Genomic DNA, 26,455 nt, shown 5'->3' on the forward strand with positions numbered 1-26,455 from the left:
AGCTGGGCCGCACGGCTACTTGCTAAGCGGTGGAAACGTCACCTCTCAGCAAAGAGCGTTTTGCTGTGGGCTGCTTGAGGAGCTCTGTGCTGGAACATTTCAAACAAATAAAGGAACTTTCAGCATTTTTATACTTCATGACTGAAAGTCCCCTTATTTGTTCCAATAGTAAATCCTAGCGTTTCACAAATGCTAGGATTTATCATCACTTAAACTTTATGAAACAATGTAATTGATCAATAAAAATGTTATTATATTTTACTTTAAATTTAAAGAATGTTTCCTATCTAGTATCACTCTAAAAGTATCACTCTACATAAAATAACAAAAACATGTAACTCAATAAAATGAGCACTGTAAATTCTGCAAATACATACATAGACCTCCATTACATATGCAGCGTCGCCCGCAAAAGCCGGCGACGCCAGTTTTTACGCAATTTTGGTATCCTATATACAGCACCGCATATAAATGCGGCACGTATATTTCACCCGTCGCTCGCAATTTTTACTCCCATAGGCTAACATGGGACCGCGTCGTAAATCGGTATTCAATATCCAGCGCAAGGCCTTACATGGCGAAAATGGAGAAATCTTACTCCATTTTTACCTCGCCATAAATTAATTAATAATTACATTATAGCTATTTTAGGATTTATTTTTATTTTACAGGCAACTTTGTATTTATTTTAACTAGGTACAATATTTATTAAATAGTTATTAACTATTTAATAACTACCTAGTTAAAATAAGTACAAATTTACCTGTAAAATAAATCCTAACCTAAATTACAATTTAACCTAACACTACACTATAATTAAATTACTTATATAAACTAACTACAATTAAATTAAATAAACTAAAGTACAAAAAACAACAAACACTAAATTACAGAAAATAAAAAATTAATTCCAATTTTTTTAAACTAATTACACATACTCTAATCCCCCTAATAAAATAAAAAAGCCCCCCAAAATAATAAAATCCCCTACCCTATACTAAATTACAAATAGTCCTTAAAAGGGCCTTTTGCGGGGCATTGCCCCAAAGTAATCAGCTCTTTTACCTGTAAAATAAAAGACAATACCCCCCAACATTACAACCCACCACCCACACACCCAACCCTATTCTAAAACCCATCCAATCCCCCCTTAATAAAACCTAACACTACCCCCTTGAAGATCACCTTACCTTGAGCCGTCTTCACCCAGCCGGGCAGAAGTGGACATCCAGAGGGGCAGAAGTCTTCCGATCCGGCCAGAAGAGGTCCTCCAAGCAGCAGAAGTCTTCATCCAGGCGGCATCTTCTATCTTCTTCTATCCGGAGCGGAGCGGGTCCATCTTGAAGACATCCGACGCGGAGCATCCTCTTCCTTCTTGATCCGACGACTGAATGAAGGTTCCTTTAAGTGACGTCATCCAAGATGGCGTCCCTTCAATTCCGATTGGCGATAGAATCCTATCAGCCAATCGGAATTAAGGTAGGAAAAATCCTATTGGCTAATGCAATCAGCCAATAGGATTGAAGTTCAATCTGATTGGAACAGCCAATAGAATGCAAGCTCAATCCTATTGGCTGATTGCATCAGCCAATAGGATTTTTCCTACCTTAATTCCGATTGGCTGATAGGATTCTATCAGCCAATCGGAATTGAAGGGACGCCATCTTGGATGACGTCACTTAAAGGAACCTTCATTCAGTCGTCGGATCAAGAAGGAAGAGGATGCTCCACGTCGGATGTCTTCAAGATGGACCTGCTCCGCTCCGGATGAAAGATGATAGAAGATGCAGCCTGGATGAAGACTAATGCCCCTCTGGATGTCCACTTCTGCCCGGCTGGGTGAAGCCGGCTCAAGGTAGGGTGATCTTCAAGGGGGTAGTGTTAGGTTTTATTAAGGGGGGATTGGGTGGGTTTCAAAATAGGGTTGGGTGTGTGGGTGGTGGGTTGTAATGTTGGGGGGGTATTGTCTTTTGCAATTGCAATTAATTTTTTATTTTCTGTAATTTAGTGTTTGTTTTTTTTTGTACTTTAGTTTAATTTAATTGTAGTTAGTTTATGTAATTAATTTAATTATAGTGTAGTGTTAGGTTTAATTGTAATTTAGGTTAGGATTTATTTTACAGGTAAATTTGTTCTTATTTTATATAGGTAGTTATTAAATAGTTATTAACTATTTAATAACTATTGTACCTAGTTAAAATAAATACAAAGTTGCCTGTAAAATAAAATAAAATCCTAAAATATCTATAATGTAATTATTAATTATATTGTAGCTATCTTAGGGTTTATTTTACAGGTAAGTATTTCGTTTTAAATAGGAATAATTTAGTTAATAATAGTAATTTTATTTAGATTTATTTAAATAATATTTAAGTTAGGGGGGTGTTAGGGTTAGACTTAGGTTTAGGGGTTAATAACTTTATTATAGTGGAGGCGACGTTGGCGGCGGCAGATTAGGAGTTAATACATTTAATAGGCTATGTGGGCTATGGCGGGTTAGGGGTTAATACTTGAATAGGTTAATTGCGTTGTGGGCTATGGCGGTTTAGGGGTTAAGAATTTAGTTGTTATTTGCGGTGTGAGTTTGATGGCGGATATATGGGTTAATAGTTTAAATAGGCATATTGCGTTGTGGGGGGTTGTCGGTCTAGGGGTTAATACATTTAATATTAGTAATGAGATTGCGGATATAGGGCTTTTACGTGTCGGGCTTATTTTTGGGAGGCAGGTTAGACTTTTATGGGAGATTTGATATTTTCTTTACTTTTCTTAGGCGCTGGCAGTTTCTAAAGTGCTGAAAGTCACTAGCGACTCCAGAAATTTGTAGTTACGCTCATTTCTGGACATCGCTAGTTTATCCGACTTACGGCACTTTATGAACTGCCGGCGCCGTATATGTAATACCCCGATGTGCAAGGTGAAATTACAGGCAGCGCAGGTTCCCACACTTGCGCCGAAACCTGCACCGTATTTGTGATCGCGCCCATAGTGCCTAAAAACTAAATGCAGCATAATAGTAACTATCTGTGGTAGATTTAAATGATCTTTCTGTGTTCATTTACATATTCATAACGTTTAACACTGGGATGTCGGTTTTTGCAAATCAGAGGCCATATTGTATTGTTTTCCACTGTGATTGAATACAATTAGGTTCTACTTTAAAAACAAAACAAAAAACCAACAATAAAAAACAAACATATCAGTGTATTTTGTGGAAACAGAAACAATAAAGGGTATATTAGATCCATGCAGAGCAGGAATACAACTGTTGTACCAAACAGGAGCACTATGTGTATAGAAAATGGAGATAGTGTACTAGCATAGATTTATCAGGGGTTATCTGGGGGTTTAATGTGGCTCCAGGACTTAGGTCACACAATCCTGCTCTAACAACACAGTGATTATATATTCATGGGTTTTGACAAGAATTTCACGGGCAGCGGCAGAACCTTATTAAACCTTTCCTGTGCATTGCATGTAATTAAAGGGATGTGATACCCAAAAAAATTCTATTGTGATTTAGACGGAGCTTACAATTTTAAAATAGTTTCCAATTTACTTCATTTCCACTGTATTCTTTATGAAGAGAAACCTAGGTAGATGTCTGCAGCACTACATGGTAGGAAATAGTGCTGCCATCTAGTGGCGTTGAAAATAGATAACATTCTTGAAAAACTGGTGTCATATAGTGCTCTAGACACATGCACTCTCCTGAGCTTACGCCTCTGCTTTTTAACAAAAGATTCCAAGAGAACAAAGGTGATTTGATAATAGAAGTAAATTAGAAAGTTGTTTAAAATCGCATGCTCTATCTCAATCATAAAATTTAAAAAATTGGGTTTCGTTTCCCTTTAAGTTTGGATTAATGAATATTTTATGTAATTTTTTCACCGCCTCAGCATGTTACAACACTAATTAAGCTAATTGTTGTTTAGTAAACAGCATTAAAATATAAGACCCATTAGACATACACTCAATAAACATTTAAAAATGCAGTAATATACATAAATTAAACAGAATATACCAAGCAAATGTTTTTTTTTTTGTGTGCTTTTTTTATTCATATTTATTTATTTATACGTATATATGTATGTTATTTTTCTAAATCTCCAAAGTGGCAAAGATCTGTCTTCCTAATACACACTGCCAGTAAAATACGGCGGTATCGGTTTGAGATTTAATATGGTCACTTGCGCGACCGTCAGATTCCTATGTCATATTTCTATGGAAGTGATATTGTGTTAATAGTGTTAGGGACGTTTCTAGCATTTAGTATGCAGTTTTTATATGTGGAAAACCAAGCAACTTTAAACCCACAGTAAAATGAATAGGATCTTTTACAATGTTTTGAAGTGCAAATGCTGTTCAGAGTGCTATACCTTCTTCCTCCAGTGAGCCCAGCACACCTAACCTTTCATTCTGTTTGCAGATTTAAAGTCTGTGTTGTGAAGTTTAAAGTGTTAGCTTTTACTTTCACAATACAGTGATCTCAGAGCCAAGCAAGTTTCTGCACACTGCAATTTCCCTTAAGCCTGTGCAGCTTAGCGCCTGCTTTTATATCTGTGCCAGATAACTTGCCTATTAGTGATTTCTGGTCGCTGTACATGAAAGAGTAAAGATTTTTTTACATTCAAGTCGTATTGCACCCATTATCTCAGAGTTCTCGTTTTTATCCTTATTTTTATTTCAGCTGCATGACAAGATCAAAGGTGACAGGTTTAAGTCTTGTGAAAGACTCCAAAAGAACTGCTTATTTCACAGAGCGGGGATTGTTTTTATTTCTTTTTTGCCCACAATGGGTAGGTTAGTTGAGGCTGACAGACTGTTTAATAAATGTTATGTCGCTGTAGTGCTTTATTTCGTACTACAGAAACTGTTGAGATCTGTTGAATAGTGTCTGCTTCCTGAAAGGGTTACAGGAACACGTACCTCCCCCGTGAGAGAGTGTGAATGGTAGCTGCCAAGCAATATGACAAGGTGCCTTAGTCTGACTCGCACACAGAGTCCAGCTTTACAGCATTGCTTTGAGCTCTGCTATTGTAATTGTGTGTAGTCTGGATACGCCTTAGAAACAAATGGTTACACTACAATTATAAGAGACTCTTTATAGTGTGGAAGGCTTGGAGTTGCACACAAGACATGGGATTTGTCCTGTTCTGGGTTTACCTTGTGAACAAGGTACCTCTCTGTGGTTCATGTTATGAGCTACAAGCTTCCCTTTTGCTCTGCTAAGATCTTTCAGACTTTTGTTCCCCTGCGAGTTAAGGGCTGGATCGACTCCTGAGTTGAAGAGGTTTCTCTGTATCTCCTTTCAACATGTCAGATTCCAATTTCTGGACTGTGCTGTCTAATTTTACATTACCTCACTTAAGAAATAGGAACAGGCTTCGCCGAACACAAAGGTAAAACAAGACAAACAAACCAATAGCTAGCTATTCTGTAAGTGTATAAAATATATCATTTATGTGTTTGCCATGAATTTGATAGTGAATGCAAAATAACCATAACATGTTGTATGTGTGTATTTTTTAAAATGTACTTAGAGCACAGAGGTTTTACTTTAAAGCCTTCGAACAGAGCACAACAGTGTTACTTTAAAGTGTTAACTGAAAAATAAATAACAAGAAGGAAGAGATGTAATAATTCTATTTAATCAGAGAGGAATTTGGCAGTTTTCTTTTTTCAAGTATCTAAAGATTTGTATTGTTTGTCCCGTTTGTTGTCAGCAGCCCAGCTGACATGAGCACAGTGCAGCCAATCGTCTGACAGTTATGTTTGTTTGCAAAGTTTGACTTCACAGCTGAAACATTCTAGATCACTGTAACTGCATTTCCAGTTTATTTCCTTTGTATTTTGTTCATACTGAAACAAGATTGTTTTATTTTAATTTAAACTGACAGGTCATTAACATAGTATAGTATACTATGCATATACAGTATATTATTTCAAACATATTTGCTTTATAGATACAATGTTGTCACACAAATGTTGTCACCTGTATGTTTGAATTCTTACCATGATTAGCAGTAAACAAATAATACTATTTACACACACTAGGGAAAAAAGTAACTTCTCCTGTGATATATAAGTCATGGTGGACACTTGATTTACATACATCATTGGTAGAGCGTGAAAACCAGCATTACTATATGAGTTTAAAGGGATAGAAAGGTCAAAATGAGCAAAAATGCGTATTACTGTTTCAGTGGCATATGCACATATGCTGTGTGTGACTAGAGCATCATGATTTAAACACCATATCTGCTCAATGACCTGGCGGCGCTGAGTATTGGATCAGTGAAAATGTATTTTATGTCATGCTAGCCACTGCTGACTGAGAAGGTGTGGTGTTTAAATACTGGTGCACAGTGAACTCACAGCATATGTGCATATGCTACTGAAAACCAAGAATAATTTTACTTGAAACATTTTTTGCTAATTGGAAGTATTTTGTGAAAATGCTTCCGTTTAAAAATGAAATGCACTCATGCACATTTCCGTTTTGACCTTTCTTGATTTATGTTTGCTCACCTGATGGTTGTAGGTATGAAAGTGATTTGTTGCATTTATTTAAATGTACAATATCACTGCAATTGAATTTTAAAAAAATCCTAGCGTGGAGCTTCATTAAAAAGGATGGTGATCCCTGTTTAAATTAATATTGTTCTACCAAAAGAAAAAAATAATTATGCCAGTTTGTCACTTTTGACTGTAAGATGTGTAATTAAATTTAACTGTTGGGGGGGGAGGAGTAACCATTTAAATGTGACAAAGCAAAAGATCTGATTGGTCAAGAAGTCTTTTCTTGTATTGGTTGGCAATACCTCTAATGAATTCTGTAGCCCACAAAACTGCTATGCAATGCTCCCAGTAACATTCATGATGGAGCATGGTAAAACCTAATATATCCTGCTACAAAGATTATTTTCTTTCCACATAGAATTTGTATTGCACATGGGTCTTAATAGGACATGAAATCCAAATGTTTTTTCTATTATGTACAGAGAAATTTGAGAGTGAGCACCGGTCCTGCACAAGCATACATCGCTGGCGTCACCCACTATGACAGATTAGCTATATGATGTCATTAAATGCTGTATGCCATATAAATAATATTCTCCCCAGAAAACCATTTGATTGTTCCAAGAATAACATTTTAAGGACAAACATAATCTCCTAATGTTCTGCGTTTTCTTGTCTTTAATTAAACTCTCAAGTTTCTGTCTTGGTCTCTCTCAGTCTCAGATCATTTTGCTGAAAGGGAATATTATGTCATGAAGCATTAAATGTGTAAAGAAAACAAGTTAAATGCTAAAAGCAAAAAAGTATGAAAAGAAAGAAAATAAATATGTAAAACAGGCAGATAAAATCTGCTTAGTATCTAAAGTAAGGACAATTTAGGTTACATTTCATAAATAAAAAATGTATTTGTTTAACATCACACACACAAATGCTACTCAAATGCTAGGTTGATTTATTTGAAACCCACCAAGATGCAAATAACTTACCTGTCTATAAGGCACCTGAATTTTGCACTCAATCAAAGGGTAACTGTTATGAAGATTGTTTAGTGCAGACTACCGGGTCACTAGTTTTAATTATACATAGGAAATATTTTTAGGGCACAAGAATGCCAAACATCCCCACCTTAGTACTCGGGGTCAGTGAATCAGAAGATCAACATGGGAAAAAAAAGACATATAAGTGAAGCAGTTTTTCTACCAGGATTAAAATAATGAACAATGGTATCTCTTGAGTTACAGAGGTAACTAGGCCCTTTTAAAAAGTTTTATTATTATTATTATTATTGTTGTTGTTATACTTTATTTATATAGCGCCATCATAATTTGCAGTGCTGTCCAAGGGTTCGATTTGTTGAAATAAAACAATGATACAAGACTTGAAAGAGACGAGACAAAATTTGACAAACCACATACAGGTGGAATTGAGGGCCCTATTCCCGGTGGAATTTACAATCTAGAAGGCTAGGAGGGTGAGGAACAGGAGGTGAGGACTGCAAGGGTGAGAATGATGAGGGCAATTTATTAACTAAGTGGGATTCATTTGTTACTGAGTTGTGTGGTAGGCTTCCCTGAACAATAATGTCTTTAGGGAGCATTTAAAAGAAGTTAGATTAGGGGAAAGTCTGACAGCATGAGGGAGAGCGTTGCAGGGGGTAGGTGCTGCACAAGATAAGTCCTGCAGTGTAGCATGAGAAGATATAATTGAAGATGCAAGGAGCAGATCATTGTTGAATCTGAGTGGGTGGGCTGGAGTATATTTGTTGATTAGTGAGGAGAGGTAGTGGGGAGCAGCATTGGTAAGGGTTTTGAAGGTCAGGGTGAGAATTTTAAATGCAATTTTGCTGTGAATGGGGAGCCAGTGAAGCGACTCGCAGAGAGGTGCAGCAGATACAGAGCGACGGGAAATGTGAATTATCCTGGAAGAGGCATTTATGATGGATTAAAGGGGGGAGAGGTGGGAGAGAGAAAGATCAGTGAGTAGGTTATTGCAGTAGTCAAGTTGGGAAATAACAAGGGAGTGGATGTATTGCATTGGGGTGTCAGCGCTCGTAAACGTCGAAATTTGGAAATATTGTGTAGGTGGTTGTGGCAGGATGTAGGGGATAAAGGACATGTTGGAGAGTCAAGTGTAACTCTGATGCAGCGGACTTGGGACGATGGGAAGTTGGTGATGTAGTTAAAGATGATAGAGAAGTCAGAAATTGCAGTAGAGCTAGATGAGGGGGGCTAGAAGGAGCTTAGTCTTGGAGATGTTAATCTTTAAGTAATGAGAAGCCATCCAAGAAGAAATGCCATATAAGCTGTCACTGACGTGAGAAAGAACAGAAGGAGAGAGAGCAGGGGTGGAGAGGTAGATCTGAGTGTCATCAGCATAGAGGTGATATTTGAAGCCATAGCTGTTAAGAAGTTTACCCAGTGAAGAAGTATAAATGGAGAAGAGTATAGGACCCAGCACAGAGCCTTGAGGTACTTTAACTGACAAAGGTATCGAAGAGGAGGAGTCACCAGCAAATGACACAGAAAATGACCTGTTAGAAAGATAAGAGTGGATCAAAGAGAGCACAGTGTCGCAGAGACCAAGAGAGCTGAGGGTCTCTAGGAGAAGGGGGTGGTCGACTGTGTGGAAGGCAGCTGAGAGGTCATGTAAGATAAGTATAGAGTAGTGGCCTTTGCTTTAAGCAGAAAGAATATTGTTAGTAACCTTGGATAGGGCAGTTTCAGTTGTGTTGAAGGTGGAAGCCAGATTGCAGGGGGTTAAGCAAGGAGCTGGAGGACAGGAAGAGGGTTAGGCAGTCATAAACTAGTTTTTCCCTGAGTTTTGATGTTTGTAAAAGTAATAATTTGTGTTGGTAGTTTGCAGGAGAATGAGGATCAAGGGAGGTTTATTGAGTATGGGGGTGACATGTTTGAAAGAAAATGGGAATGAACCAGTAGAAAGGGATAGGTTGAAGATGTGAGTAAGAGCAGGAGTGAGGGTTGAATACAAAGAAGGCATTAGCTAGGGAGGGATAGAGTCGAGAGTGCAGGTATTGAGGCATGAGGAAGATAGTAAAGAAAAAATTCTCGGGAACTGGAGGGAAGATGCAGAGAGTGGCAGAGGGGGTGACTGAGGGTGGAGTCTGAAAATTGCAGGTTAGTGTTAGGATGGTGCTTTGTATTGTATGTGTTTTTTGTTTAAAAGGACAGTCAACTCCAGAATTTTATTTGTTTAAAAAGAAAGAGAATCCCTTTATTACTCATTTCCCAGTTTTGCATAACCAACACTATTATAGAAATACACTTTTTACCTCTGTAATTACCTTTTTTATATGCCTCTGCAAACTGCTCCCTTATTTCAGTTCTTTTGACGGACTTGTGTTTTAGCCAATCAGTGCTCACTCCAGGGTAACTTCATGTGCATGAGCTCAATGTTATCTATATGAAACACATGAACTAATGCCCTCTAGTGGTCAAAATGCATTCAGATTAGAGGCAGTCTTCAAGGTCTAAGAAATTGGCATAGCTTTGAACTAAGAATACCAATAGAACAAAGCAAAGTTTGTGATAAAAGTAAATTGGAAAGTTGTTTAAAATTACATTTCCTATTAAAATCATGAAAGTTTTTTTTTGGACTTGACTGTCCCTTTAAAAAGTAGTCTGCCAGGTCTTGAGCACTAAAGACAGACCTAGGAAGTGGTGCAAATGGGGAGAGAAGAGATTTGAACGTAGAGAAGAGTCATATAGGGTTTGAGGAAGAGTTTATACTGTGTGTGTGTATGTATGTGTGTATATATATATATATATATATATTTATATATATTATGGCTTAGCAGGTTAGCACTCTAGAAAACATTGAGGTGCATCAAACATCAAAATAATTCTCATTGAGACTTATGACAGTTTACTTTTCATTTGTATATATAAAATATTTCACAGGTATACGCACTCACAATATCTAATTACAACCACTAGGGTGCTGGTCAGCTTTATCCATAGATAAACATCCAAAATGTCTGCACTGGCTGGATTTTAAAAATAAATTGGTTTATTATAAATGTTACATTTCAGGGTTCCTACCCCTGATTATTTCACCTGTGCTATAAGTTCAGATATCCACAAAATGTGGCCTGTTAGGGAGGTCTGAGGACAGGTTTGAAAACCAGTTTATCAGTTTGGTTCTCTATGGCCACCATAAAGCCCTAACTGTCACAATAACCGGTGGTGGGACGTGGCTACAAATGGCCCCAATGTCGCAGTGGCTCCAAATCGATCAGTGCCGCAATGGTCATAATGGACCAGAGGCATGAAAGTGCTGCATTAGTAAATGTATTGAACAAGATAGGTATTGGAAAACATTGTACCTATACCACACTGTGTCAAAGCAGGCAGCATATTTAGTGAAAGCAGTACAGGCAAAAATACCAGTGTAAATATAGAAGGCATTCTACAAATGGTGGAACATAGTTTACAGACCACAACAGTAATTAAACAATAAATGTATTGCTGCCTGTATGTAATTTCAGAAGTTAGCTCCCAAACATAAAAAGTATATATTGTGTATACATCTTGGTCTCGTGTAGGTAAACCGTATAACGAATATACCAATTCACAATAACTATAGCAAGTACCAAATTCAGGTCTATAGCAATAAAGTAGTAAGTCAACCCGGAAGGTTAGTGATGCATTGTCAACACTACATCAGTGAGTATACATTAGTAATCATGTAACACAGTCATAGTTGTAGAGGTAGTCATCAGTGTGCACCTTCCCAAAAGCTAGTCAGGGAAATGCAGTGGGGAAGGCAGGGGGAAGCCTCCATGTAATCCCGCCATTCGGGGCAAATATAAGGGAACAGATCACCATCCATTCACCTACATATCCACCCTAGTAACGCCCCAACAATGCTCGTGGAACAGCGCCAATCAATCTGACAATTCAAGCCACATGGGCAAAAAGTAATTTTTTTATATATCCATCTAGCCTCTTATTGCAGTAATTTCCGATTGCAATTGACCCCTCTTCTCAGGGGCGGTACGTGGTCAGTGAGTATAAACAGCAGGTCACAAACTGTGTGGCCTGCTTCACAGAAGTGTCTTGCCACTGGTTGTTCTCTAGTGTTCATCCTAAGGGCTTTTCTAAACGGCTGTGGTTTTCCATCCTATTCCTTGCATAATCTGAAGTTTTTCCTACATAAAATAAACCACAAAGACAATTCAGCTGGTAAATAACATATCTAGCAGTGGATGTCTAAATTCCATTCTCTGCAGCATGCTGTGGCAGGTGGTACAGCTGGGATGTGTATGTATATATATATATATATATATATATATATATGTGTGTGTGTATGTATGTATATGTGTACGTATTGTCTGTGTATATATATATATATATATATATATATATATAAAGTGTGTATGTATGTGTATATATATATGTATGTGTGTGTGTCTTGTTCTCTCTATGTATAAACACATTTCAAGGAATAAACACACTCTCACCACAGTGAAGTCCAAAAAAAACTTTCATGGTTCAAATAGGGCATTTAATTTTTAACAACTTTCCAATTTACTTTTATAACCAATTTTGCTTTGTACTCTTGGTATTCTTAGTTCAAAGCTAAACCTAGGAGGTGCATAGGCTAATTTCTTAGACCTTGAAGGCCGCCTCTAATCTAAATGCATTTTTTACCACTAGAGAGCATTAGTTTATGTGTTTCATATAGATAACATTGAGCTCATGCACGTGAATTTACAGAGGAGTGAATACGGATTGGCTAAAATGCAAGTCTGTCAAAAGAACTGAAATAAGGCGGCAATCTGGAGAGGATTAGATACAAGGTAATTACAGATGTAAAACGTGTATTATTATAACTGTGTTGGTTATGCAAAACTGGGGAATGGGCAATTAAGGGATTATCTATCTTTTAAAACAACAACAATTCTGGTGTTGGTTGTCCCTTTAACTGTCAATGGGCTTCTAATAATTTTGTTTATTAGAGTGACATTTAAAAAATACAGCTATCAGACCTAAAGGTCTTTACATACAGGGTTTGAAATTTCATCTAGTCATGAATGAGTTAGAAATTGCAGTGCATAAGTAAAACAAATTTTACTTTTTGTGAGTGGACTCCTACGCAACTTTTAACCCCATGACTAGTAAACTATAGTAATATGTTTCCACTGCTGTCTGTCTATCTTTATACACACATACATATACACAAAGTGAGCACAAGGTAGATATATTCCATGTAAACATGAAATTAAGAAGTGTTTAATTTTTTTAGTGTAAATGTATTTAAGTATTGTTGACATACACACACATACACTTTGTTGTGCCCTCTGGGCTTTTTTGATTACATGACGTTGTTGACATCACAAAAATTACAGTGACCAGTTATGTAATGTTACACATGAATCAATCAGCAACATTTTGAAAACATGTTTTAGTTTGGCACTTCACATAATCACCCAACACATATTATCACCTAATACTAATACTGCACTAAATGTTTCTGTATTAGCATTATGTGTTATTATGCACCGACCTTATTGCAAATTGTTTGTTTGCAGGCATTGAGTCTTGTCACCTAATGGTGAAATGGTATTGAAACATTGTATAATTCCTTACCTCAATATCATGTCAAAACAGCTGAAGGTCAGCATCAAAATGTTACCTAACCCAGGGCTCGACAAACCAAGAAGCCAGGGAGCTACTGTTTCCTAGAATTTTACATCTCTCTCTCTCTCTCTCTCTCTATATATATATATATATATATATATATATATATATATATATATATATAAATATCACTGTCTCACTCCTAAAGGTTTGCCTAGCTCCTTTATATTCTTACTGGCTCCTAAATGTTAAACAGATTTTTCGATCCCTGACCTAACCAATCTTGTGTTCTTATAGCACGTAGGTGCTGCAACCAATATTATCCTACCAGCATTACCTCTTTTTAGCTAACACATACTAATAGTAAACTTTATGTATGCAAAAATAGAATATGATTCAGGTCCATTTGAAAATACTATGTGAAAGTGGTGACATACATTATAAATGGTAACCCATGAAGAGGACTCATGTTACCCTTTTTGTAAATGTATGGTTATTGCACCTTTTTTCATATGGCTAAAATAAATGATGATGCTAGTCAATCTAATGATCTATTCATTTGATATCAACACTTCCATCGATCTGAATAAGAATATAACCCCTGATTTTCAAGAATCAAATGGTCATATATGTGATGAGTGTGAAGGAAGGGAATGAAATAAAAAAAATGCTCCAGGCTGTGTTTTTTTGTTTGTTTGTTTTTTTACTCTGTGTGTGTGTTAGAAAATGACAAATTAAAGGGATACTAACCCCAAATTTTTTCTTTTATGATTAAGATAGAGCATGCAACTTTCTAATTTACTCCTATTATCAATTTTTCTTTGTTCTCATGTTATCTTGATTTGAAAAAGCAGTAATAAAGGTTAGGAGCCGGCCCATTTTTAGTTCAGCACCTTGGTAGAGCTTGCTGATTGGTTTGCTACATTTAGCCACAAATTAGCAAGTGCTACCCAGGTACTGAACAAAAAATGGTCCGGCTCTAAAGCTTACAGTACTGCTTTTTCAAATCAAGAAAGCATGAGAACAAAGAAAAATTTATAATAGGAGTAAATTAGAAAGGTGCTTAAAATCTCATGCTCTATCTGAATCATGAAAAAAAAAATAGGTTTAGTATCCCTTTAACTTTGCTATGTATAATTATCAGTCATTGTATTTGTACCTACAACATGACGACTGGAAAACTCAACTACATTGATCCTTGTTTCCCAATTGGAAAAGGTATCAAAGCATTATATAATTAACGACTGCAACATACATCGATGGTCATTAAAGGGACATAAAACAGGTTGAGATCTGTGCATATCCTAAAAGTGCTAATTAATTAAAATAGTTTGCATAAAAAAAATTGTTTAAAAATTGCTGGCAAGTATTTTAAAATAATTTTCAAAAATAAGCAAAATTAATTACATAGCTAAGCTGCCTGGAGAAGTCAATTTCACCCCCCTTATCAGTGTTTAGACACAGGTATTGTATTTCAACTGAGTTCACAGCTTCTAGGCATGCTCCTGCATATAATCCATATGCATATTTGCCTTCTACCAAAACAACAATAGATATAGATACAGCCATATAAGAAAATGTGTGGGGGGAGTTAGAGCTTTACAATTCAGAAACTAAAAAGAAAGGGTTAATGGCGAGGCACTACAGTATAAATTTACAGGTAAAGTAATTAAAGTACTTATTATTATACACTGCTCAAAAAAATAAAGGGAACACTAAAATAACACATCCTAGATCTGAATGAATAAAATATTCTAATTAAATACTTTGTTCTTTACATAGTTGAATGTGCTGACAACAAAATCACACAAAAATTAAAAAATGGAAATCAAAATTTTCAACCCATGGAGGTCTGGATTTGGAGTCACACTCAAAATTAAAGTGGAAAAACACACTACAGGCAGATCCAACTTTGATATAATGTCCTTAAAACAAGTCAAAATGAGGCTCAGTAGTGTGTGTGGTCTCCACGTGCCTGTATGACCTCCCTACAACGCCTGTGCATGCTCCTGATGAGGTGGCGGATGGTCTCCTGAGGGATCTCCTCCCAGACCTGGACTAAAGCATCCACCAACTCCTGGACAGTCTGTGGTGCAAAGTGAAGTTGGTGGATGGAGCGAGACATGATGTCCCAGATGTGCTCAATTGGATTCAGGTCTGGGGAACGGGAGGGCCAGTCCATAGCATCAATGCCTTCATCTTGCAGGAACTGCTGACACACTCCAGCCACATGAGGTCTAGCATTGTCTTGCATTAGGAGGAACCCAGGGCCAACCGCACCAGCATATGGTCTCACAAGGGGTCTGAGGATCTCATCTTGATACCTAATGGCAGTCAGGCTACCTCTGGCGAGCACATGGAGGGCTGTTCGGCCCCTCAAAGAAATGCCACCCCACACCATTACTGACCCACTGCCAAACTGGCCATGCTGGAGGATGTTGCAGGCAGCAGAACGTTCTCCACGGCGTCTCCAGACTGTCACGTCTGTCAAATGTGCTCAGTGTGCCCCTGCTTTCATCTGTGAAGAGCACAGGGCGCCAGTGGCGAATTTGCCAATCTTGGTGTTCTCTGGCAAATGTCAAACGTCCTACACGGTGTTGGACTGTAAGCACAACCCCCACCTGTTGACGTTGGGTCCTCATACCACCCTCATGGAGTCTGTTTCTGACCGTTTGAGCAGACACATGCACATTTGTGGCCTGCTGGAGGTCATTTTGCAGGGCTCTGGCAGTGCTCCTCCTGTTCCTCCTTGCACAAAGGCGGAGGTAGCGGTCCTGCTGCTGGGTTGTTGCCCTCCTACGGCCTCCTCCACGTCTCCTGATGTACTGGCCTGTCTCCTGGTAGCGCCTCCATGCTCTGGACACTACGCTGACAGACACAGCAATCCTCCTTGCCACAGCTCGCACTGATGTGCCATCCTGGATGAGCTGCACTACCTGAGCCACTTGTGTGGGTTGTAGACTCCGTCTCATGCTACCACTAGAGTGCAAGCACCACCAGCATTCAAAAGTGACCATAACATCAGCCAGAAAGCATAGGAACTGAGAAGTGGTCTGTGGTCACCACCTGCAGAACCACTCCTTTATTGGGGGTGTCTTGCTAATTGCCTATAATTTCCACCTGTTGTCTATCCCATTTGCACAACAGCATGTGAAATTGATTGTCACTCAGTGTTGCTTCCTAAGTGGACAGTTTGATTTCACAGAAGTGTGATTGACTTGGAGATACATTTTGTTGTTTAAGTGTTCCCTTTATTTTTTTGAGCGGTGTATTTTGTATCTATCCCAACTTGTTTTATGTCCCATTAAGGGTTTTTCAGGTCATGGTAGCACAGGTCTTGGCACAATCGGCAGGACCTTGCTATTATGACCTCCCATCAGGCTGCAGACTTCCATTCAAATACCAGTGATGTACAGGGTTAAAGGGTCAGTCAAAATTAAACTTTCATGATTTAGGTAGAACATGCAATTGTAAAAACCATTCAATTGTACTTTTGTTATCCAATTTTCTTTATTCTCTTCGCATCCTTTTTTGATAAGTATACCTAGGTAGACTCAATAGCAGCAATGCACTACCGGGAGCTAGCTCCTGATTGATATATTTCTCTTGTCATTGACTTACCCAATGTTTCCGGCTAGCTCCCAGTAGTGCATTGCTGCTCCTTCAACAAAGAATACCAAGAGAATAAAGCAAATTTTAGAATAGAAATAAAATGGATAGTTGTTTAAAATTGTTTAGTCTGATTCATTATAGAAAAAGTATGTGTTTTATGTCCTTTTAAGCAAAGCAGTCACAATACATTAGGCAGTGCAGAGTCGTGCATGATACATTTGCTTTATATAAAGGAAGCAGTAGTCATCCCCAAAACATAGAAGAAGCTTCACAGCTGACAGCACAAAGTAGTGCATCATAGCAAATAAATTGCTTCATACAGAAAACTGTCTTCAGCGTGCTTGTATTGTCCAGAGCTGCCACACTTACTGTAGTCGTCCTTATATTGTCTGGATTGCTATTATCAACTCTTACAACATTAACATTAAAGGGATATTAAACATTATAAGATTGTAATATTAAATGTTTAATTATGTGTAGTTATATATATATATATATATATATATATATATATATACTTTCAAAATGTATTTTGTTCTCTTTTCCTGTAATTTTAGCCATGTCTTTGAATTTTTCTTAGTGCCTATTCTTAAAATCGGCTGCTCCCAGTCCCTACCTCATCCTCTTACCTCTATTAATTGGTCGCGACATTGAATTGTTATGGATTCGAGACGCTTTACTCCTCACAGATCTCCTTGCGCATGTGCACTTGTTCAGCTACTGCCTAAAATGTCATTTCGGCAGAGCAGCACACAGAATAGGGAGCTAATGTCATGCCATATAATTGTATAATTGCTCATATTAATTAGGGGGTTTTATGAGACTATCTGAAAGCAAGAACGCCCTGAGGAGCAATAAAGGGGTGTGACAAAACCCCACAAAGGGAGTCATACACTAGAGTGGCAAGAGCTTGAAACGCCGAAGCAAGGGAGGGGCGGGACATAGTTTTTGATTGACACGTTTCATTTAAATATTTAAAATGAAAAATTAAGCATTTAATTTTTAGAAAAAAACAAATAAAAAATTTATATGTATTTTACTTTGAATAAAAACTTTATATGACATCAAATAGATGAATGTTTACTGGCACTTTGTTACCCTTTATCTGTTTCCCCAGCAGAAGACAATTAGGAACAGATATAAAACAGGCAATAAAAGAGGGGGTTCCACACAGTTTTGTTTTACACAAGCAGAGATAAATAGAAAACTAGTTCAAACATGGCGGCACTCATAAGTCTAAAGGATTAGTTTGTATAAAGTAATATTTTCAATATTTTAACAATTCATACAAATACATCTACACATTAGTCTAAGGCTAATCTTTGCTTTCAATAAATACATCATGTCTAGCATGTATTTACTGTTTAACATCCCTTTAAAGGGACACTCGGGTAAAATTAAATTTTAATGATTCAGATGCAACATGTAATTTTAAACAACTTTCCAATTTACTTCCATTAAAAAAAATGTGCACATTCTTTTATATTCACACTTTTTGAGTCGCCAACTCCTACTGAGCATGTGCAAGAATTCACAGACTATACGTATATGCATTTGTGATTGGCTGATTGCTATCACATGGTACAGGGGGAGTGGAAATATACAAAAGTTTGAAATTAGTTAGAAAAAAATCTACTACTTATTTGAAATTCAGAGTAAATGCTGTTGTATTGTCTTATCTTGCATTTGTTTATTATGCAAATCTACTGTGTTTACTGGTCCTTTAACTGTCCCTTTTGTCACAACATTGTAGCGTTCAAACTGATTTGTGCATTACAATGACAATGAAGATAAAAAGTATTTGAAGACCAATTTTAGTATATTCACCTGTTTTAGCATAAGGTAAGTGATAGAAGAAGATATGAAAATAACATGAAATGTAGCCACCAATCGGCAAGCGCTACCCAGACCAAAAAATGGCCCAGCTCCTTATCTTACATTCCTGTGTTTTAAACTAAAGATACAAAGAGAACAAAGAAAAATTGTTAATAGGAGTAAATTAGAAAGTTGCTTAAAATTGCATGATCTATCTGAATCATGAAAGAAAATTTTGGGTTTCCATATCCTTTTAACTTAAAGGGACAGTCAACACTAGAATTCTTGTTGTTTAAAAAGAAAGATAATCTCTTTATTACCCATTCCCAGTTTTGCATAACCAACACTGTTATAGAAATACACATTTTACCTCTGTTATTACCTTGTATCTAAGCCTCTGCAAACTGCCCCCTTATTTCAGATCTTTTGACAGACTTGCTTTTTAGCCAATCAGAGCTTGCTCACCTGAACTCCACGTGCGTGAGCTCAATGTTATCTATATGAAACACATGAACTAATGCCCTCTAGTGTGGACAAAATGCAGTCAGATTAGAGGCAAGGTCTAAGAAATTAGCTTATGAACCTCCTAGAACTAGCTTTCAACTAAGAATTCCAAGAGACAAAGCAAAATTGGTGATACAAGTAAATTGGAAAGTTGTTTAAAATTACATTCCCTATTTAATCATGAAAGTTTTTTTGGACTTGACTGTCCCTTTAATACCCTGTATTAGTTGTGTTCGTCTCTTACCTGAAAATGCTCTGTATGTATAAAACAATGGACTAAAAACATTAATCTTTTTTTTTTTTTTTTTTTTCATGATTTGTTTTGTTTTAGATAATTGGATTAATCACAGATACCATTGGTAGCTGTGAGGAATACATCTAATCTTTTAATTAAAACTAAAGCTTCAGACAATCTTTTCAATCGGCCTTATCCCAAGGCTTCTAGGTCATTTTAACCTGGCATTCTCTTGACCTGAAAGCTACTCCACAGCAAATCTTATGCGCAGATCAGATCTCCCCATCAACAATTACTTTTGCAGTCTGTGTAATCCTGTTAGATAAGCACTGACTCTTACTGGGGTGGGAGAAGACAGTGTATGCGAGGCATAATTATTTGGTGCAAATGTTCCGTAGACAAACATAAGAGAAACAGTCTTTTTGTGATGGATTTGAGTTCCATGCTTTTCAATAATGTCAGTTTCCATTCTTCTATTTTTGTTTATATTTAAATATGTAGTCTCTAGTATATGACTGCCAGCACTTTTTATTTTCTTGCTCACTTCTCCATCCGACTATATTTCTCTGTCTGTATCTGGTGTATTGGACAAAGTTCTTTAATAACTGCATTGAACCAATATATATGGAGAGAGAGAATGAATATAACTGCTCTGTATTTAGCTCCCAGAACGATTACAGTGAAGACTGTAATTACTAGTGGTTATAATTCATTTATAATTTAAATAAGGTGGAAAGATTCTTAGTGTACCATTAATCAACTTAAATCATGGTAAACTCCCCTTTGTATAAACAGACAGAGTTTAATTCATCAGTTGTAATGAAGATACGCTTTAATGTAACACTGAAATTCTAATACCCCATGCTCAGGCCGCCCACTTCAAAAGTCATTTTTTTTTGTGAGCTAAAGGTTTGAACTGTTCTCCAATCAGTGCTCTAGCCATGCGTTTTTTTTTTTTTTTGTAGCTAGAGCATCAATTGGGGAACAATTTGAATCGTTGGCTCACTAAAATATTACTTTTGAAGTGGACGACCAGAGCGCAGGCTATTTGAATTTCAGCGCTATGTTAAAAAGTAAGTTATAGCGCATATTCATTACAACTGATGATTTAAACTCCATCTAAAATATTGCCGACATTCCGGATCTGTTTATACAAAGGCAAAAGTTTACCATCACTTTAAAGGGATACTAAACCCAATTACTTTCTTTCATAATTCAGATAGAGCAAGCAATTTTAAGCAACTTTCTAATTTACTCCTATTATCAAATTTTCTAAGTTCTCTTGCTATCTATATTTAAACATTATGAATGTAAAGCTTAGGAACCGGCCCATTTTAGGCTCAGCACCCTGGATAGTGATTGCTTATTGGTGGCTACATCTAGCCACCAATAAGCAAGCATAACCCAGGTCTGAACCAAAAATGGGCCGGCTTCTAAGCTTTACATTCCTGCTTTTCAAATAAAGATAGCAAGAGAAAGAATGCAAATTGATAATAGGAGTAAATTAGAAAGTTGCTTAAAATTGCATGCTTTATCTGAATCATGAAAGAAAAAAATTGGGATTAGTATCCCTTTAAGGAGGATAAAACCTGCATGTGTGTGCATTTTCCTTTTCAGTGGAAGAATTTTTGCAATAAAAATAAGTGAGCTAAAATGCTTCTGATAAGAGTTCTATTTCAGTGATGGCTTTCACTATGCAAGGAGCATTATGCTGAGAGCCAAGGGTGGGATGTAGTCAAAAGCAACACAATATATGGACTCTGAGCAATTCATGTGCACCTCCGTTTTACATTTTATGTCCTGATAACTTTTGAGGAAGTGAGTTATATGCAAACATTTTGCTAAAAGGAGCATGAAAAACAGGTGACTGAAATAATCAATTTGTCACGTGTTCAGAGAAACAAATCATATAATTCAGTTAAGTGCAAAGATGTATACAACCTCAAATATATATTTATATTTTTATAGCTTTCATTAATCCGAATGCTTAAAGGGATTCTAAACCCAAAATCTTTCTTTCATAATTCAGATAGAGCATGCAACTTTCTAAAGTACTCCTATTATCAATTTCTCTTCGTTCTCTTGCTATCTTTATTTGAAAAAGCAGGAATCTAAGCTTACTAGCCTGCCCATTTTTGGTTTAGCACCCTGGATAGTGCTTGCTTGTTGGTGGCTACATTTAGCCACCAATAGGCAAGCGCAACCCAGGTGATTCCTGCTTTTTCAAACAAAGATATCAATAGAATGAAGAAAAATTGATAATAAGAGTAAATTAGAAAGTTGCTTAACATTGCATGTTCTATTTGAATCATGAAAAAAAAATTGGGTTTAGTAATCCTTTAACGGTGAACTAAAAAATGTTGTAAAGCAATCCACCAGTTCAAAACGTGCCATGTCATGTATGGTCATTTTTCAAAGGAAGGACTTGAGTGTTGGAATCTATGCACAAATGTGTTAGAGGAAGGAGATTACTGGAGAGAAGAGTGGACCTTATGTAGAATTGTGTGTTGGAAAGTGATATACAGTGTGAAGCATGGTTAGTGTATATATTAGTTTTCTCTTATAGACAGGTGGACACAATATATACTAAGCTTTGAAGATCATTTTAATACGTAACCTGAGATTTAAGCTTGTTGGATTGTGCAAGACTAGAGAAAGCGGCCATTAGTAATATAATTTTACCCCATCTTCTCTGAAGTACAAAATTGTAGAATTTGTTGAAAACTGATGGATGTCTACTTTTTTGCATCATTTTAAGACAGATGTAAACTATTTATGAAATATAAGGTTCTACAGCTGTTACCAATGCATACCTTGAAAGTAAATACCTTGAGATTTTTATATAAAATGTTTATGTGCAATTAAATAACGTTGCAATATATTTTTATTTATTTTGCCTATTCTCCGTGAAATTTAGTAATGAAAAGTGGGGATTTTCTACTACTTAGAACTTTAAATGCACCCTGCTGACTTCTTAAGGCTAACTTTGCTATATATATGTCCTTAATTGACTTTGATAAAAGCAGCAAAACAATGTATTTTTTTTACTCAGACTAGCCTTGTTATCTGCAGACTAAAGCCCAGATTGGCTCCTCCAAATTAGACAACTAGGGATGGAGTTTGGCTATAAAAAAAAACAATTGCAGTATAAAAGATCGCAATTTGTTTTAAAAACATTTTAGACTTTTCTGATATGCCATTCCATAGCTAGACAACAGAAATATCTTATAATTATAAGATGTTTACTGTCCCTTTTTCTTCTTACTTCCTATCCTCTACATTTTTAAAGGGACAGTCAACACCAGCATTTTTGTTGTTTAAAAAGATAGATAATCCCTTTATTACGCATTCCCCAGTTTTGCATAACCAACATTGTTATAGTAATATACGTTTTACCTCTGTGATTACCTTGTATCTGTATCTAAGCATCTTCTGACAGCCCCCTGATCACATGACATTTTATTTATTATCTATTGACTTTTATTTTAGCCAATAAGTGCAGTGTCTGCCACAAGCCACAGGCGTGATCACAATGTTATCTATATGGTTCACATGGATTAGCTCTCCCCTGTTGTAAAAAGCAAATAAAAAAGAATGTGATAAGAGGCGGCCTTCAAGGGCTTAGAAATTATCATATGAGCCTTCCTAGGTTTAGCTTTCAACTAAGAATACCAAGAGAACAAAGCAAAATTGGTGATAAAAGTAAATTGGAAAGTTGTTTAAAATGACATGCCCTATTTGAAACATGAAAGTTTTTTTGGACTTGACTGTCTCTTTAAAAAGATAGATAATCCCTTTATTACCCATTCCCTAGTTTTGCTTAACCAACACAGTTATAATTATACACTTTTTACCTCTGTGATTACCTTGTATCTAAGCATCTTGTGACAGCCCCCAGATCACATGACTTTTTATTAATTATCTATTGACTTGCATTTAGTATTGTGTTGTGCTAACTCCTAAATAACTCCCGGGCATGATCACAATGTTATCTATATGGCCCAGATGAACTAGCAGTCTCCTGTTGTAAAAGGCTAATAAAACAGCATGTGATTAAGAGGCTGTCAATAGAGCCTTTGAAACAGGCAGGAATTTAGAGTTTTAAATGTTATAAAGTATATTAATCTAACAATGTTAGTTGTGCAAAGCTGGGGAATGGGTAGTGAAGGCATTATCTATCTTTTTAAACAATAACATTTTTTGTGTAGACTGTCCCTTTAAATAAGTTAAGCGGACAGTCAAGTCAATATTAAAAGGATAGTAACCCCCCCCCCCCACAAAAAAAAATATGATTCAGATAGAACATTCAATTTAAACAACTTTCCAATTTACTTCTATTATACAATTTGCTTCATTCTCTTGTTATCCATTGCTGAAGGGACAGCACTGCACTACTGGCAGCTGAACACATCTAGTTATCCAATCACAAGAGACAAAAGTGTGCAGGCACCAATTAGCAGCAGCTCCCACTAGTGTATGATATGTGCATTTTCATTTATAACAAGGGATACTAAGAGAACGAAGCACGTTTGAAAATAGAAGTGAATTTAAAGTGTCTTAAAATTACATGCTCTATCTGAATCATGCACGTTTAATTTTGACTTTCTTATCCATTTAAACTTTCTGGATTCAGATAGGACATGCAATTTTAAACAACTTTCCAGTTTACTTTTATCATCAAATTTGCTTTTCTCTCTTGGTATTCTTTGTTGAAAGCTAAACCTAGATAGGCTCATATAGTAATTCCTAAGCCCTTGAAAGCCGCCTCTTACCTCAGTGCATTTTGACAGTTTTTCACAGCTAGACAGTGCTAGTTAATGTGTGCCATATAGATAACATTGTGCTCACTCCTGTTGAGTTATTTAGTCTGCACTGATTAGATAAAATGCAGGACTGTCTAAAGCATTGAGATAAAGGGGCAGTCTGCAGTGGCTTAGATAGAAGGTAATCAGAGAGGTAAAACGTGTATTAATGTAACAGTTTATCTTATGCAGGATTGGGGAATGGGTAATTAAGGGATTATCTACAATAAACATTTTGGTGTAAACTGTCCCTTTAACTTCAGAAAACTGAAACCAATGCTGAGCTGTTTGTAGCTCTTAGCAGTTCTAAGCCGTACAATGTAATATCATCCCGACTACATGTAAGGCAGATAAAGGAACATTTACCATTAGTGTTGCCACCCAGCCGGTAATCGGTGATTAGAGCCAGTGCCAGCATTAGTAAAATACCGGCAATGCAAAAGCCGTTTATTTATTCCAATTGCAAAATATGGCTAGCATAACTGACATAGCTGGCCGAAAATGGGTGTGCTGTTTATCCTAGCAGATGGAGACTGGGGCGGAGAGTGAGGCAGTGACAGAGACGTACACGGACCAGCTGACAGCATGGCACCTGTGTGATGGAGACTGGGAGTCTGTTTCATATGGGGGTGGAGAATCTGCTGAAACGAGCGCAAGGTACATAGCTTTGAGGTAGGAGGCTACCTGATTGGCTATGGATTGTCCTGGCACTTCAGCACTGGCGACGTGTGTCGGGAGGGGGAGGACATGATTAAGGCACCTGGTATCTTCAGCCTGGGATTATTTATGCACTGTGTCCCCAGGAGACAAAGCTTGTAACAAGGTCAGGACTCAGATGGAAGTATGCAGTGACAGGGTGTTCCTTTTGTTCCTTGACCCTTTGGTTGCCAGAGTGGTATGACTGCAGTGCATTACAGCAATGTGTTACAGTCATCTCAGAGTCAGTGTATCCTCTGAGTTAATTAGCCGGCAATGCGGTACAGTCCTTTTTGTGTAAACAAGGGGTTAATCAGCAGGAAACGCGTTGTAGTCCTCTACGTGCATCCAAGGGTTAATTAGCAGGTAATGAGTTGAAACACTGTGCAACCATGGAGTGAACTAGCAAATATTGCATTGCAGCCCTTTGGCAGAACTGGGTTAACACTGTCTTGCTGTGTTTATAAAGGGAACACTTTTCCATTTCCCTCATCTGTCATAATGCACAGCTGGCTCTAATATACAATGAACGTAGCAAGTAATGTGTGGTGCACAATGTTTTCTATGTCTGGAAATCTTAAATTTGTCCAAGTATATATAACAATAACTTACTGCTATACCTTAGAGTTTGTGGACTTCCTGTACGCTGTCTCTAAGCAACTATTTATGGACTCTTGAAAGTATAATAAATAGCTAATTTTCCTAAACAGCAAAAAATGAAGCTATTGAAAAACAAAAACATTTTTTAAACACTTCTAAATTAGTATATTACAATTTCCAATTAAAGAACAATTTATCTTGTATGATTTAATGGAAGGTACTATGTTTGCTTAATATGCTTATGTTGCTATCCGTGTCTGTCTCCACATAAAGTTATAGTGGGTATCTTGGAGAAGACTCTGAATAAGGTGTCAGTCACACTGTCAGAACATTAAACACGCATTTGTTTCATGGTTATGTTTGGTCATATTTAGTTCAAAATGACACGCTGCCTTGTATTTAAAACACAATTTAAATAAAGTTATTTGAAATCTTTTCACAATGACATTTGTTTTGTAAGGTTTCTCTTTTTGGCTCCACCCTTTTCAAGGCTCCGCCCTCACTCATGGCCAGTATTTTTTTGAGGAAAAGGTGGCAACCCTATCTACCATAGATTGTAAGCTGTCCTAAGGCCTGATATTGAAATTAGCGTAGCAAAGGGTTAAATAGATATCACGCAAAGAAAACAGAACGCCGATCCTGGCTCTACAGAGTGGGTCTGTTTTCTTCTGCTAAGCGCATCACAGGCACGCTGTCTATTCACAGCGCGCCCGATCGCGCTATTAAAATCAATATAGCTCGCTCCCGCTGTGGTCTGGTAGCGGGAGCGAGTTACATTGATTTTAATAGCGCGATCGGGCCAGCTGTGATTAGACAGCGTGCCCAGATGCGCTTAGGAGAAGAAAACAGACCCGGAGCCAGGAGCGGCGTTCTGTTTGCTTTGAGTGATATCCATTTAACCCTTCACTTTAGAAATCTGGAGCTAAGCTAATATTATATAATTCTGCACTATGTGCAGAATTATGTAACATTATTTCCTAGGTTTACTGGCCCTTTAACCCCAACAGGTCAGGTTTTAATTATAGCTGAACCAATGCACAGGTGAAGTAATTAGCTGATCAGTCACACCA

At 37.1% G+C, this 26,455-nt stretch overlaps 1 protein-coding gene across 3 annotated transcripts in view; it reads left to right on the plus strand.

Annotated features, from left to right (window-relative positions):
* The window catches only part of MAST4 (microtubule associated serine/threonine kinase family member 4), a 553,495-nt gene that overhangs the window by 311,457 nt on the left and 215,583 nt on the right, over window positions 1-26,455 (plus strand). The window contains exon 1 of one of the 3 annotated variants that reach the window (XM_053701344.1): window positions 5,008-5,402. The exons of 1 other annotated variant lie outside the window; for it this stretch is intronic. In XM_053701344.1, the coding sequence (XP_053557319.1) occupies window positions 5,317-5,402 (86 nt within the window). In that variant the 5' untranslated portion in view covers window positions 5,008-5,316. Of the gene's footprint in view, window positions 1-5,007; window positions 5,403-26,455 lie in introns of those variants that run through there. One more of the 3 variants, XM_053701347.1, reaches the window with a different exon arrangement.

Source organism: Bombina bombina, chromosome 2 (genome assembly GCF_027579735.1).
Source record: "Bombina bombina isolate aBomBom1 chromosome 2, aBomBom1.pri, whole genome shotgun sequence".
Lineage (NCBI taxonomy): Eukaryota > Metazoa > Chordata > Amphibia > Anura > Bombinatoridae > Bombina > Bombina bombina.